At 46.8% G+C, this 15,424-nt stretch overlaps 1 protein-coding gene across 1 annotated transcript in view; it reads left to right on the top strand.

The window, feature by feature from the left end:
• LOC147459384 (Ubiquitin system component Cue protein) overlaps positions 1–15,075 on the top strand; it is a 60,942-nt gene extending 45,867 nt beyond the window's left edge. The window contains exons 6-9 of the mRNA XM_086510659.1: positions 7,469–7,534; positions 7,613–7,710; positions 7,789–8,213; positions 13,414–15,075. Coding sequence (XP_086366785.1) covers positions 7,469–7,534; positions 7,613–7,710; positions 7,789–8,213; positions 13,414–14,720 — 1,896 coding nt within the window. The 3' untranslated portion in view covers positions 14,721–15,075. The remainder of the gene's footprint in view (positions 1–7,468; positions 7,535–7,612; positions 7,711–7,788; positions 8,214–13,413) is intronic.
• The last annotated feature ends 349 nt before the right edge of the window (positions 15,076–15,424 follow it).

Below are 15,424 nucleotides of genomic sequence, written 5' to 3'. Positions count from 1 at the left end.
GTGATGGAACTGTGCGTACCTGTGGGGGATTAGCAATTAGCTAATCCGGTTCCTGTTCAGAAGGCTCTTGCCTTGGCAAACGCGCACCCCCAGAACTGTACATAGGTCAAATGAGAAGCCCACTAGTGGGGCATAACATACTGTACGTAGGGGAGAAAGAGAGCAGTATGTAGCGTGTGGGGCATCACTCCCGTCACCATACTGTGCATAGAGGGCAAGGTAAGCATTCCATAGCTTCTGTACCTGCTACAATCCACCTGAGGCTGAAAATGGCGCCCCCTTTGTTGATATGCAGCTCGTATTTGCCTCCCAGAGTGGCAGAATCGCTCACAGGCTGACACGTCGCCCAGTTTATGAGTTTGGGCTTTCCCTGCTAAAAATATCTCAAAAGGTGCGTCAGTTGACTTGGCAGCAGAGCAATAAAATGTTCCCCTTGTCATTCCAGAGCTAATGACGCGAACACATTTTCCGGTCAAAAATAGCAGTTCCCTAAATTTTAGGAGATGCTTCCATGGCGTCCTTATCGGTCTCCTGACCATCATTGAAGACTACCATTTGACCAACATCTACAATGTGGGTTAATTTATTGGCCCCTTCCAACTTATAAAGTTGCAGTGACTTGACGAGTGGCCCAAATTCCAGTTTGGCGCACACGAGCTTCCATACTCATTAGAATTCAGTGCTAACTGGCTCGGGCAGTCCCTGTCTGACCGACCTAGATCCCCGATGTGGGAAACCCATTTGGCTGCAGCCGTTTCACACTAGCCATGCAATGTCCACTTGCACCTTTTCAAGGGTTCCGGGACAAACAAGTAAAAATAAAATAAATATATCTAATACTTATTTACGGAAGGCAACAGGAAAAATACACCTCCTGGTGACAGATCCCCCCTGGCTCCTTCTTTTTTCCACCACACCGTTCACTGGGCCTCGTGTATGCTTGTGTGTGTGCCCGTGTGTTGCTCTCAATGTATGCAGGTCAAGCACATGGCTACTCGGCATCAACAGGTTTGGCATGGGCTGCACAAAGTGATGTAGAGAGAAAACCCGCGCATGACAAACATCTCTCTCTCTCTCTCTCTCTCTCTCTCTCTCTCAACAACATAGCCAGGATTCCTTGTACTCAAAAATAGCTGCAACATACCACGCAATATATTTGATCAGTCCTCTCTCTATTTGGCCTTTTGAAGACGCTAATATGACATTTCATCTCTCTCTCTCTCTCTCTCTCTCTCTCTCTCTCTGTGCCACCAAATTGCTGTTGCCTGTGCGTCAACTGTTGCTGCTGACCTGTGCCACCTGTTTGCTGCTGCCTGCGCGCCAACTGTTTGCTGCTGACGCGCGCCAACTGCTGGGTTCTACCTGCGGGCCACCTGGGCTGCACCTTGCTGTTCAGCTGGACTGCGCCCTCCCCCCCTGTTGTGACAGTGCGCCGCCACCCCCAACCCCCCACCACACGGGATTACTATCATCTAAACTGCACCCCACGCCCCCCCCCCCCCCCCCCAAAACCCGCAGGTGCATTACAGTGCAAACATTGTCAGATTTTCAGATTTCCTGCAGGGAAAGCTCAGAATCTCAGGATTTAAATAATTTGCAGCATTGACAGGAAATTGCAAGAAATTGCAGAAAATATAAAAAATGTATGATTGATATGGGGAACACTTATGTAGGCATCATGCGGGACAGGGATGTATGTGTGATGTGGACATAGGGGGTTTGACTTGGCAGAAGTGCAGATTGTACTGTTTATTTTTGATGGACGTAATGACTACTTCGCCGGTATGTAAGCCCCATCCGAAGGCAACTTTTGTGCTCACAAACAAGCGGATTACACAAATGGAGAGGGAGATGAAAGATTGGAAAGCCGATATGGAGGGATGGTGGAAGGAGAAGGCCAACCTTCTTCAAATGTTTCTCAACGAAGGCGCGCAGTGGAAGAAAGAGAAAGAGGACCTGCACGCAGAGCTACAAGCAATTAAGGCGGACTCCAAAGCACTTAAAGAAGAGGTCTCAGCTCTCAAGCGAGAACTTGCCGATAGAGCGAGAAGTGGACTAGAGGAGGGGGAATTCCAGCCGTCGGTAGTAGAGGAAATCAAGGTCATCAAAGAGCAAGTACGGATGATCAAAGAGGAGGGGAAACAAAAGATGGTAAAGACGTCTTCGTGGATGGATGCGATCACGAAGACGCAAAAGAAGGCGGATGAGGCCGAGAAGTGGATAGAAGTCGCTAAGAAAGGCAAGGGGAAAGAAACCACATTTGTCGCCACTCCTACACTCATCAACATGACTCTAGAGGAAGAACAACGCAGGAAAACTAGAGCTTTGCATATTAGAGTAACCGGTTTAAAAGACCGAGATGATGTGGAAGGGGAAGTTGAAGAACTTCTCCGCATGATGGGTAGTGAGGCTACTCATACAAAGGCATGGAGGGTGGGGAAGAAGACACAAGGCAATGGGGAGACTTCAAAAGGGAGAGCTCTAATCATCCATTTCCCATCCATGGAGGCAAAGAAGGACTTCTTGAAGAAGCGTCCTACACTAAAGAAAACGGGCATATTCCTTGGAGATGACCTCACTCTCACACAGCTTGCGCATATGAGAGAGGTAATGCCAGAGATTCAAGCGGCAAGGGAGAAGGGAAAGACGGCCTTCTACAGAGATGGCCGGGTTGTGATTGTAGAGCGGCGCTCCACATGACGGTGCGAGACCCATGAGACCACCCTCAAAGTTGCCACGTGGAATTGTAATGGATCTATGCGACTTGATGTGGGCGCCTTTGAGGATAGTTTCAGGGGAAGAGACATCGTCTTCTACTCTGAGACACATCAGGCCCATGGGCAGTCTATGCCTCACATCAGTGGATACAGATGGGAGACTGCCTATAGACAGGAGACACGATTAGAGCGCAGAGGGCGGGGATCAGGAGGAGTGGCAGTGTTATTCAGGGAGGAGTTGCAGCCATTGATACATATAGCCCGCATAGATGAGCAAGCTAGGTACATGTGGGTGAGGCTGAGAGCAGAGATAGACAGATATCTTTACATTGCTATTTGCTACTTTCCCCCGAGCACGTCAGTATATGCACCACCCAGAGGACAGTCCCCTTTCTCTATTTTGGATGATGACATATGGGACTTCTCTAGAGATGGTGACATCATCATTCTAGGGGATTTCAATGCTAGGACTGCCCATCATCAGACAATATTTTATGATACTTCAGAGGAGATGTTGAGAGAGCGGGATGCTGCAGAGACAGGCCTATCCAGAGTGTCACAGGATGGAGAACACACTGAGTATGGACGACACTTGATAGACATGGGGATTGCACATGGATTGGCCATCTTGAATGGCCTAGAGAGATTTCCCGCCTCAGGGGGTTTTACATGCTTTCCACACAGACATGGAGCTAGCACAGTGGACTATGTCATGGCACAGCCGAGCCTCATCTCTAGTATCCAGGATCTCACGATTGGACCCAGACCTGTTGGTGTGGCAGTGGATCATGCTCTTGTGTCAATGACCATCTCCTTTCAGTTTTGTGTAGCATACAGGCTACGGACAGCAGCTCCTACTCGCTACACCTTCACGCGGGAGACAGACTCTGTATACATAGATGGGATCTACAGACGCCTATGCACAGAGGAGCCAGGGCGACCTCTTGAGGAGCTTACTACTATATTGACACAGACACTACATGATGCAGCAGCAGAGGCATACCCACATACCTAGCCTGAGCAGAGACGCCGTTCGGGGAGCATGCCCCAGAACAGTTGGTATGATGAGGAATGCGGGGACACTAGAGCTAGACTTCAGAGGGAGGTGCTTTTGGGGGACATCACTCACAGACAGTCACAGACTGACTTCCGGCGCCTAGTGCGGCGGAAGAAGAGGGCATTTTTGGCTCGGCTAGAGCAGGATCTATATTAGCTGTTCTTGAGTCAGGATTCACGTGAGGCATGGCAGCTCTTTCAGGAGCACTCTCCCCCCCCCGCCATCACTTCTACAGAGGACTGGGGCCAGTATGCATCATCTCTGTACACAGTTCCTGAGCAACCCCCCCTTCCCGACCCCCTCGATCCATGCCCACACACATGTGCTTTTTTCACCGCAGAGATGGTGAGGAAGGCCATTGACAGGATGAGGACTGGGAGAGCTTATGATCATGATGGTTTAGTGGCTTAGCATTTCACACATGCCAGAGATCTACTAGCAGAGCTTCTAGCAGTGATGTTTAACCGTGCCATGTGTGAGGGCTTGCCTGATACTTGGAGCCTACTACTATTGTACCTATCTTCAAGTCGGGAGACCCTATGGAACCCGGGAATTATCGCACTATCATGATTGGACACACATTGGCACGGTTGTACGCATCCATTCTTGAGCAGCAGCTGAGTAGTAGATGGGCAGAGAGGGAGGGGATACGCGCAGCCGGGCAGGCAGGGTTCAGGAGGGGTTTTTCTACTCTTGACCATATCTTGACACTCAGAGCCATCATTGAGGAGGGTAGATCGCGTGGGAAACGGATCTATTGTAGCTTTGTGGATTTCCGCAAAGCTTTTGACACAGTGCCTAGAGCTAGATTGATGCGCAGATTACAGCAGATGGGAGTACCCACAGAGCTCATATGGGGGGTCATGGCATTATATAGGTCAGTAGTGGGGCAGGTACGCACCTCAGAGGGTCTATCCACCCCGATTCACTCCACTATTGGGGTGAAGCAGGGCTGTCCGCTCTCTCCTACTCTATTTGGTATGTATGTGGATGAGGTTTCTGACTACATTGAGAGAGATGGTGATAGAGGTGCACAGATGGCAGGGACATGGATTCCATTATTGTTATATGCTGATGATATTGTGTTGATCTCCGACTCTCCGGAGGGGATGCAACGTCACTTGGATGCTTTGAATAGGTTTGCTCAAGAAAGTGGTTTGTCCGTCAACCTTGGTAAAACCAAGGTCATGGTATTTAATACCACCCCACAGTGGATCAAGAGGTCAGCACCAGCATTCACATACGGCCAGGCGACTGTGGAGTATACAGATGCGTACACTTACCTCGGAGTGGTTTTTAGTGGGCCAACATTTTCATTGAGGAGGGCAGTAGAGACTAGACTGACCAGAGCCCATGCAGCATTGGGTAGATTGGAAAGGATGTGTTCACAGGTTCAGTTTCAGGAGCCTAGGACGAAGCTCTGGCTCTTTGACACTCTGGTGGCTTCTGCATTACTTTATGGAGCTGAGATCTGGGGACCTTCATTAGATCATCACGGGAGGACAGGCCGCAGTGATGGATGGGGGGACATGGAGAAGCCTCTGGTCTCTATGATCTCGCGGCTCATTAGAGCCAAGGCATCAGTACCACGTGCTATTGTTCGAGCAGAGCTAGCTGCCCCCCCACTAGTGGTGGAGGCGCTCACGAGATCGGTCTCCTTCATACACCGCATGTGGGAACTTCCCAGAGACAGATATGCTCGCCTTGCACTTGAGTCCTCTCGATAGTTAGCCATGCAGGGAGATATAGCATGCTGGTATGGGGAGATGACATCATGGTTTCAGGCGCATGGGTTCAGCATAGACAGATTGCCTCCCTTCCAGTACTCACTGGATGCACCCTCTCTGACTCTTACACAGTCCGAGATCACCAGGCTCATCCGCCAGGACTTGACTCAGCTAGACACCAAGAGGACATGGATACAGCCAGCACAGGAGCTGGGCACGAAGATGGCTTTCTACAGAGAGCATCTTCTCCAGCTTACGGTTGATGGCTTTGTGACGAGGCCGAGATACATGGACACCCACTTGTCTCATGGGATACGATGTGCTATCGGCCAGATACGCACATCTTCACACCAGCTGCGGATCGAGACTGGGAGATACAGCAGAGTACCAGCAGAGGCCAGGACATGCCCCCTGTGTGACATCGAGCCAGAGACAGAGTTGCACTACACATGCCACTGCCCCGTCTACTATGAGATACGAGGCCGCTTCCATTGCTTGTTCAGAGAGGGCTTTGGACCATTCTCCAGAGTCATGCAGTACGAGGATCAGAGATGCTTGGGCTTGTTTTTGCTCGAGCTACGCAGACATAGAGAGAGCCTGATGAGAGGAGAGGCTAGCCAGTCCCAGAGACAGATCACAGATTTCTTTAGAGCTGTCACTGGACACCCGGAGGAGTTACTACCACAGCAGAGCTTGTCGTCTCACACCAGAGGCACACTGATCGACCGAGCGACTGAGCTTGGAAGATCCAGACGCCCACGACTGCGGAGGACTACACAGCATCGACGGAGGCTGCATCAGAGGATTCGGATCACTTTGGCTCGACATGCACGACGCCCGGTCAGACTACTGACCATGGAGGAGATTGATGAGATCCGCCAGCGACCGATGCTGGATCTCTTGTGATCTAGATATCCCAGCTAGCTGCTGTTCACACCTAGTAGTTTAGGATTCCATAGTATTTTATTGTGGCATTTGTCATTTCATTTTTGTCTTTGTTGTCATCTTGTTACTTTGACTTTGACTTTGTATCAGATCCACCACATTGTAACTTTCTGGTCTCATAGGTCACTTTGGCCTTTTGAAGACGTTAATAGAACATTTCATTTCATTTCATTTCTCTGCTGATTCGCCTCATTAACATTCACAAGTGCGACAGTGTGTGCCATGGTGGGTACATGCATGCAGAGAAAACCTTCCATTTGTGCGATTTCCTCAACTATCGATGAACTGCAAAGTGCATGCGATGACTCAGTCGCTGAATTGTGCTGACTTACGTTATGACCCACGAGGAGAATCTCACTTGATTCTCCTCTTTCTTTCTTTTTAAAAAATCGTGGCACCTACTTGTGGTATTAATATCCTTAAAGTTGAACGTTAGTACAAAAAATCTCTAGTCTCAGCCTTTCCTACCCTGCATTGTATAAGTCCCTACTGATCATGGCGATTCTTTTGTGCATATGAGCATATGATAGCATACCCCCACACTTCAGTCATAGAGCATACCCACCTGAAGACACATATCTCAATATCCCCTATTAAGACTTATGCACAGCGTTCTTACAGCCCAAACACTTTGGCATGATGCCATCACATATCTTTTACACCTTTCAGTGTACAATCCCACACACAAAAATGCTGAACCATATCTCAGTAGTACTAGTCACGGCCGTTGCTCCTTATTGCAGTGTTATCACCACCTTCTTTTCTGCTGCTACCGTCGCCGTTATCATAGCTTCTAACCCTAGTGGAGAAAGGATGTTCACGGGGCACACATGCTTCTCAGAATGTGTTGCCGTATATGTGTATTCTCTTTCTTGCAATTGAGAAATCTTGATATAAACTGAGGCACTCATTTATCCTTTCTATCTATTTCTGTGCGACGCTTGACATATCTGACTCATAGGACCCATGTGTTGGATTCCAATGGTTTGTCCTTGGCTGATTGTTTTTTCGTTTTGAATCAGATGCAGCTGCCCACAAAATCCCATGAGATGTCTCTTGTGGTGAAAATTCGGCAAGAGTTGCTAGAGGTGAGGAGCAATAGTCCATCGGAATGAAAAATTCAAATGCTTGTTAATGAAGATATTGACGGCAAGTGTTTGTTGCAGGTTCTTGATTATCTAATTGATGCAGTTATATCACTTCACACCTTTGTGGGTGCATATTGGGAGGGATCGTTGGTTTTGGTTCTTGCGGGAAATCTCAGGTGATTGGGTCTTCTCTTTAACATCAGAGGCTTTTTTCTTAGTAAAATCTAAATATTGATCTCATTTTCCGTTTTCAGTGATTCAGGCTATCACATTCTTGTGACTTTGTCAACAATGCATGATTGTTTGATACCTGTTGTGCGCAAATCCTTCTCTCATCTACAAGGACTTTGCACAGACAAGCACATGGGCTCTGCTGTAGAGACACGGTCAACAAGACTTAGGTTCTGTTTGATCGACCTTGTGTGGAGGCTGTTCTACTTTTCTCATCTTAAAGAAAGCAGTTTTGCAGACAGTCAAGACAGCTATATAAATCACCTACTCGAGGTCTATGTTTGCAACCCAAAAGCACGAGGTGAGGGGTTAGTTCAAGCTCTGTCTGGAATGGAGGAAGAATCCTCCAAAACTTGTGCAGAGAAAACCGCATTCAATGGAGTTCTTATCAGAAATGTTGATAGGAAATACAAACTGTTGGAAAGGGTCAATCAGCTTCGCAAAAAGGGTACGACTGCCAACCATTGTTGCTTTTAGTAGTGGGATAAATTGTCACGAGAATAATTGTCAAGGTTATATTTCTCTTACGATAAAGTCTCCAATAAAAATGTTTTATGAATCAAGGGCAGGGCATACTTTTCGTTTTTTCATTTTGCCTCAAGCTTACAAATTGTGAATCATATTAAATCCAGTTGTTATGTGTTAAGTGTTCTAATGGCTAGTTGTAATTATGACCCATGGAAGCTTCTGGCTGTGGGGGTTGCCTTTAGCAGGGGACGTCTGGTATATTAGGCAGAGCACCTACAAGATTCATCACTGGGAGGCATGAAAACTGTACCTTTGTGTAGAGGATGAGCTTTTGCAAGGTATAGAAATGTTGTTTGGAGAGTGATCGACAAGGGCAACCAGGTGGCACCTAAGGAACGTGAGACAGAGATCCACAGACGCTCACAATCCTTTCAATAGACATCTTTTACTTCCTGTTGGGTTCTTGGGTTAAGATGCAGCCTCTTCTAGGGCCAAGGAGGCGAGATGAGGGCACTGTTCTGCCATGGAAGGAATTTTTGGCTACAGCCTGATTGGGCTGATGGCAGCCTTGCCTCATGTAGATAAAGGTATGGGTGTCGGGCATTCATGCTGATGCTGATAATGCAAGCTGGTTTGGGTGTGGCAAATTGTCACAAACTGCTGATGTGTCAAAGCCCTGAATAAGGGAGCCAACTTTTAGATGTTGGCCGAGGGGCCTAAACCCTAAGAAGAACGAGTAACAGAAGAAGAAGTCCTACCAACTTATGGGGACCCTGTCCGATGGAGCCCCAAGTGACATAAAGGATTGAAATAAAGCAGGATCCACACACACACACTAAAAGTCTTGCGTAGCAAATGATGACGTGGCAGATTTCCGAAAATTATGCTGACATTGTTGACGTGGTAGGCTGTACGGATTTCCGCGTTTTGCGTTGATTGCTGATGTGGCAATTGTACGGAATTCCGTGATTTACGTTGGCAGCTTTTTGGCATTGCTTTTGGACCATAAGCTTTTGAGTTTGAAGGCTTTTCCTGTAAACTGCTTTTCATAGACCAATGGCCTTTAAATATGTGCTAAGGGCTCATTCTCTGGCATGCTTCTTGGAGAAGGTGTAGAGTCTGGAGTACCGGCTTGTATTGTGTTGATGCAATATAATGAAATACCAAAAGGGGTGCCAAGGTTTGGGGCAATACTCTCTGGGGTGGAATTCTGCCACTCCGTGTCGTGTGTCGTCTCTCTCTTTTTCAGTTGTTATTGAAGTGCTAAAAGTCTATTCAGTCTGTTCTTTTCTATTGGCACGTGGTGCCCGTCTTGTGACAGTGGTATCAGAGCATCAGTCGCGTGCTTTTCTGAAAGCATACCGGTCCTACCAAAGAGCAGACAGAGCAAGATCGCACTTCCAAAGTTCATTGGAAATTCTAGCTTCGTGCTTCGACCCTGTACTTATTAGCCACTCCAGTCTCCCACCCTTACTTCATTGCGCATCGGGCGCGCTCCCGTCTTCACGGCTCATGTCTTACAGGGCATAAGCCATAAAGTTCACTTGCAAGAGAAGGATCCAGATTTGTTTCGGGTCACTGTTTTTCTCAAAAGCAGTGCCATGTAGATGTTGATGTCTATAGCTACCAAGCCGCACACTCCAAGGACTTGGCAAGCTTACAATAAAATTTTTGCCCGAAGTTATGTAGTTTCTGAATTCTTTCTTCGGAGTGCAACTTCTGGCAGAGTGAGGTATCTTGAAATGCTTGCCATGGAAACCCTAGCAGATTATAATTTGAAATTTCTAGACATCTCTCAGCAGGTGTCTCTTGTTGATAACCTCGGAGGTTCGGTGTGATTGCTATGTCTTCGGACTATCATCGCCGCCATAGGAACACTGTCTGTCCAAGAGCTTATGGACCATGGTGCGGTCAGCTACGACCTTATGAAAAGAACCTAACCCTAATTTTTGGGGTAGGTTTAAGGATGGAAAGTCAGTCGACTTTTCGAGCTCGATTGATGTCGAGATTGTTTTTTTTTTAAAGTTTGAGTTCTGTTTGAGAACTTGTTTGGTGATCCTGTTTGAAATTTGTTTGAAATGGATGGTATCTCTTTTGAACCTGCCTTGGTGTTGATTTGAATTGTTTGACTCTGGTTTTAATACTGGTTTCAATGATTGGTGATTTTACTCCCGGGTGGAGTAGTGAGAAATGATATTTGAGAATGCTTGTTCATACTCATGGCGCGGACCCTTGTGGTTATTTGCGGGGGGAGTATTGAATGATTGAAAAGTGTTGTTTTACTCATGGTCCGGACCCTTGTGGTTATTTACGGGGGGAGTATTGTTGTTGTTACTCATGGCCCGAACCTGCATGGTTATTTACGGGGGGAGTATTAAGAAGTCTGAGTAGTGGTTAGTCTCAGCACCTCCAAACGATGCAGGCTGCGGTCTGGGGGCGTTTGGTTGTAAAAGGCCTCTATATCTCATGGCACGGTGTCACCAGGAGGTGTATTTTTCGTGTTGCCTTCCGTAAATAAGTACTAGATATTTTTATTTATTTTATTTTTACTTGTTTTTCCCGAAACCCTTGAAAAGGTGCAAGTGGACATTGCATGGCCAGTGTGAAACGGTTGCAGCCGAACACGTTTCTCACATCGGGAGTCTAGGCCGGTCAGTCTAGCATTGGTGGGGCCAAGTAGCACTGAATTCTGATGAGTATGGATAATGGAAGCTTGTGTGCGCCAGAAGGAATTTGGGCCACTCGGCAAGTCACTTACAACTTTATAAGTTAGTGGGAACTAGGGAATTAACTCAAAGGGGAAAACTGGACGCTTAGCAGGAGGAGAGCAGCCTGTAGGACACCTCAGCAAGCGGAGGCGCCGATTTGAGACTGGGGGCTGGTCTTTGCTCACAAGTGACCTGTAGTGTGTGTGTGAGTAGTGTGTGCAGGTCTATAGCTTTAATCGAAAGCTTGCCTTCTCCTCTGTCTCATGTAGCGCGATGACTTGCTCTTGTGCATCTCTTTCTTCCCTTTGGCACATATGGTAATGCCCCACTAGTTGGGCTACTCAAATGAATATGTAAAGTTCTGGGGGTTTATGCACGTTTGCCAAGGCAAGAACCTTCTGAACAGGAACCGGATTAGCTAATTGCTAATCCCCCACAGGTACACACAGTTCCATCGTGAAGGATTGCGAGTTTGGAGAGTTTTCTCGCGTGAAAACTCGTCCAATTCACAGGGGAACTGTCCCATTGTGTGTGAAGCCCTTGGGACACGCGTAGGCGTGTTCGCTCCGCTAAAAACGATCCGAAACAGGGAATTACAGCTTGCTGTGTTTTTCTGCAGGCTAAGGGTTTCGCACCTAAATTGCAAGGGAACACCAGGGGAGCCTCGCGAGAGCCTTGGGATGCGTGTACATGCTTTTGGTTTTTTGCGCTATTACGCTGCCAAAATCAAGTCGGAAACCTGCGTTTTTAGTCCTCGCCAGGTTTGGACAACTTTGTGAAAGATTGTACTAAGTGGTCGGATCGTCTACCTTAAATCGAATAAAGAAATACTGAAAGGGGCGCTAGTCTTTGGGGCCTACAGGGTGTCGGTCTCGTGTGCGCAGTGACATTCTAGTCGCTGGACGCATCTGTGTTCTCTTTCCTTCTCAGTGCTCTGTGTAAAGTTAAGAGGTAATTGAAATAGTACCGCCCTCTACGTTGTATAGGCCGGTTACACGCGGACCTTTTTAGGTTATTTGCGGGAGGAGTGATGAGGGAGTCGTTGAACAGCTCATGGCCCGGAGCTCATGGCCCGGACCTGGTGGTTATTTGCGGGGGGAGTGTTCATCGGTGGCTTTATGTTTCTATGTCTTGTAACATGCATATGTGAGCATTTGTGTTGCATTGTGATGTGCCAACCATTGAATATTCCTAATTGGATGAGATTGCTTGGGTATATAATTTTAGTGCATCAAGACACTTGTGGTCTGGGTGTGATGGCTAGTTTTACTACGCCGGAATATCGAGAGTTCCGATCTGGACGAAAGGAGAAGCCAACTCCTTGATCAAAAGAGCCGAAAGGAGAAGCTAACTCCTTAACAAAAAGAGCAAACTGATTGTCCCTCGGAATGACCCTAGGAAATTTTTGAGCTAACTCTAGTTGTTTTGCAGATATGCTGTAATCGCGGACGATACTCTCTTTCAAGAAGGGGAGATGTCACAAATTGCTGACGTGTCAAAGCTCTGCAGAAGGGAGCCAACTTGCAGATGTTGGCCGAGGGGCCTAAACCCTAAGAAGAACGAGTAACAGAAGAAGAAGTCCTACCAATTTATGGGGACCCCGTCGACGGATGGGGCCCCAAGTGACATAAAGGATTAAAATAAAGCAGGATCCACACACACACACGCTGAAAGTCTTGCGTAGCAATTGATGGCATGGCAGATTTTCGGAAATTACACTGACAGTGCTGACGTGGCAGGCTGTACGGATTTCCGCGTTTTGCGTTGACTGATGACGTGGCAGTTGTACGGAATTCCGTGATTTACGTTGGCAGCTTTTTGGCATTGCTTTTGGACCAGAAGCTTTTGAGTTTGAAGGCTTTTCATTTAAACTGCTTTTCATAGGCCAAGGGCCTTTAAATATGTGCTAAGGGCTCATTCTTTGGCATGCTTTCTGGAGATGGTGCAGAGTCTAGAGTACTGGCTTGTACAGTGTTGATGCAATATAAAGAAATACCGAAAGGGGCGCCAAGGTTTTGGGCCAATACTGTCTGGGGTTGAATTCTGCCACTCCGTGTCGCGTGTTGTCTCTCTCTTTCAGTTCAGTTGTTATTGAAGTGCTAAAAGTCTGTGCAGTCTATTCTTTTCTATTGGCACGTGGTGCCCGTCTTGTGACACAAATCGTGCTCGCTACAGCCCGAATGGGCTTATGGTAGCCTTGTCTCATGTAGGTAAAGGTATGGGTGTTGGGCATTCATGCTGATGCTGATAATGCAAGCTGATTTGGGTTTGGCAAATCGTGCTCGCTTTGTCGCTGAACATCTTTAAAGATGATTTGATGTGGAGGAAATATTTTGTGGGTCACGAAAAGAGAGAAAGTGGGGTTGAATTAGTGATTTGAATGTGGCTGACATTTGAACTTCACTCTCCTGTTTGTTTCCTGCTGTGAAGTGTTTGAAGAAGCTTAATTCTTGTTTCAACTTGTGCATGCAGGTTTGATCTCTTTGGATAGTGTGCAGTATGACTATGTTGAGGCGATTGTTTCTCAGGTAGCTACAGTCAGTTCGGTGTCCTTGCCAAATCATTCCGACCTGGTCCCAAGTGCCCAAGAATTATCGGAGGTGGATGTCTTGAATGAATCAAAGATCAGTCACATAAAGGACATCCTTCCTGACTATGGGGCTGGGTTTATTGAAGCATGTCTTGAGGCCTATGATAACAACCCCGAAGAAGTTATCCAAAGGATTTTAGAGGGCACCCTCCATCCAACCCTACAGTCAGTAGACACAACTCTTGAAGTAAAACCTGGCAGCAGAAACACCTCATTGCTGGCAAAGGATAAAGGAAAGGGCAAGATTGAGGAAGCTTCTTTGCAGAAGAGAATGAACTTTCTGGACACACAACCAGGGATCAGATTGCAGGGAGATGCGGATGGCTTAACTCAGCGGCGATCTTCATCAGTCTTAGCAAGCAGTTCTTCTGTTAGTGAGGAGAGCAAAAACATTTTTTCTGGAGTCTCTGATTCTCACTCTGCTAAAGATTTGAAGGGTCGTTTTGTACGCAAAGACAAGGGAGAAGAAGGTACACAAGCCCTGCTGAACGAGCGCCTCGCTGATGATGTGTTACGCACAGCTGCCTATGCTGCTCAGTATGAAGATGAATATGATGACTCTTTTGATGACCTTGGTACCAGTATTGCCGAAGGTGTTGAAGAGGCAGAGAGTCTTGTTGATCTGGCTAAAGTAAAGCCATCAGTTGGAATTGAGATGGGCTTTCGTAAAGACAGCAAGATTTCAAGCGGAGGAAGAACTGCAGGGATAGGGAGGGGAGGTTGGCCTCTCAACAATGGTTCTAGTCAACAGGCAAAAAGTGATACTGCTCGAGAAAACAACAGCACAATTGTTGACTCACAGAGGAAAGCACAGCCACCTGCAAACAGAGGCAGGGGAAGAGGAAGGCGAAATGAGCCAAGGGGCCAGTTCTATGTGAAGGATGGGATGAACTACAGTTACAAGGTTGCTGGATCTGTTGCAGTTGCAAGTGTGGAGGATGCTGAGGAGCTTAAAAAAGCAGAAAAAGATACTGTTTATGGATTGGGACAAGGCGGGAATGTGCCGGTCTCTGGGGATCAACCTGCAGAGCGAAAATACTCTGCACAAGGTAGCTCTCATTCAAGACCTGATTCATCAGGTCGTGGTGGGCAAAGTCGTGGAAGAGGTGCTCCTAGGAAAGAGCATGATCACCATCACCGGAAAGATCGTGCTATGCAAAAGCACTTTGCAGGCTTGGGGGGCTTCTAAACATCACCTGTCTCGTTCTCTAGTTTTGAGAGAAGGTAAATTAGTGTTTGGGCGATTCAGCTCAAGCTCCTGTCGTTTGAGATGTGACATAAGCCACAGAGAGCTTATTCCTAGGAGGGGAAACCCTTGTCCTGGATGAACTGTGTCACCCTTAATATGGAAAATGTATAGCTTATACAACGGCCTTGTTAAATAATCAATGATGGCTCTGCTGTTGTTTTTCTGTTCAAGATACTAGCTATGGCAGCAGAGTATAAAGTGCATGAAGTTTTCAATGTAATTAGATTCAACTACTTGCTCAATTGAGGCACCGGCCATCGATCAAGAAGGTTAAATGTACTGAGCCTGTTTCAAATCCTTCTTAGTGTGATTTGAGGAGGAAAATACAGCATTTAAGGAGGTAGTATTTTTGTAAATTTTGAAATTTTTAACTATATTGTCTGAAATTTGAGAGGATCTGGTTCCTTCGTATTCAAATTTGAGAAAAAGAATTTTGGAGTCGAACAAGCTTTTGATAGAGTGGACGTATCTTTTAACGAGCCTTTGTTACGAGCCTAAAATATTGCTTTATTTAAGGCCCTCTTGGATGAAGTGCATGCTATTTATGTCTAAATCTAAACAGCAGGAAGGCTTAATAACTAATGTTGTTAATTGCCACTTTTCTGAAACCTCTGTTTGCAGATCCTAATACACAGATCTGGTTA

The sequence above is a fragment of the Adiantum capillus-veneris genome, chromosome 4, assembly GCF_014529385.1.
Source record: "Adiantum capillus-veneris isolate H3 chromosome 4, ASM1452938v2, whole genome shotgun sequence".
Classification (NCBI taxonomy): domain Eukaryota; kingdom Viridiplantae; phylum Streptophyta; class Polypodiopsida; order Polypodiales; family Pteridaceae; genus Adiantum; species Adiantum capillus-veneris.
The sequence above is the reverse complement of the archived record's forward strand: the minus strand, read 5'-3'. Positions and strand labels throughout refer to the sequence as shown.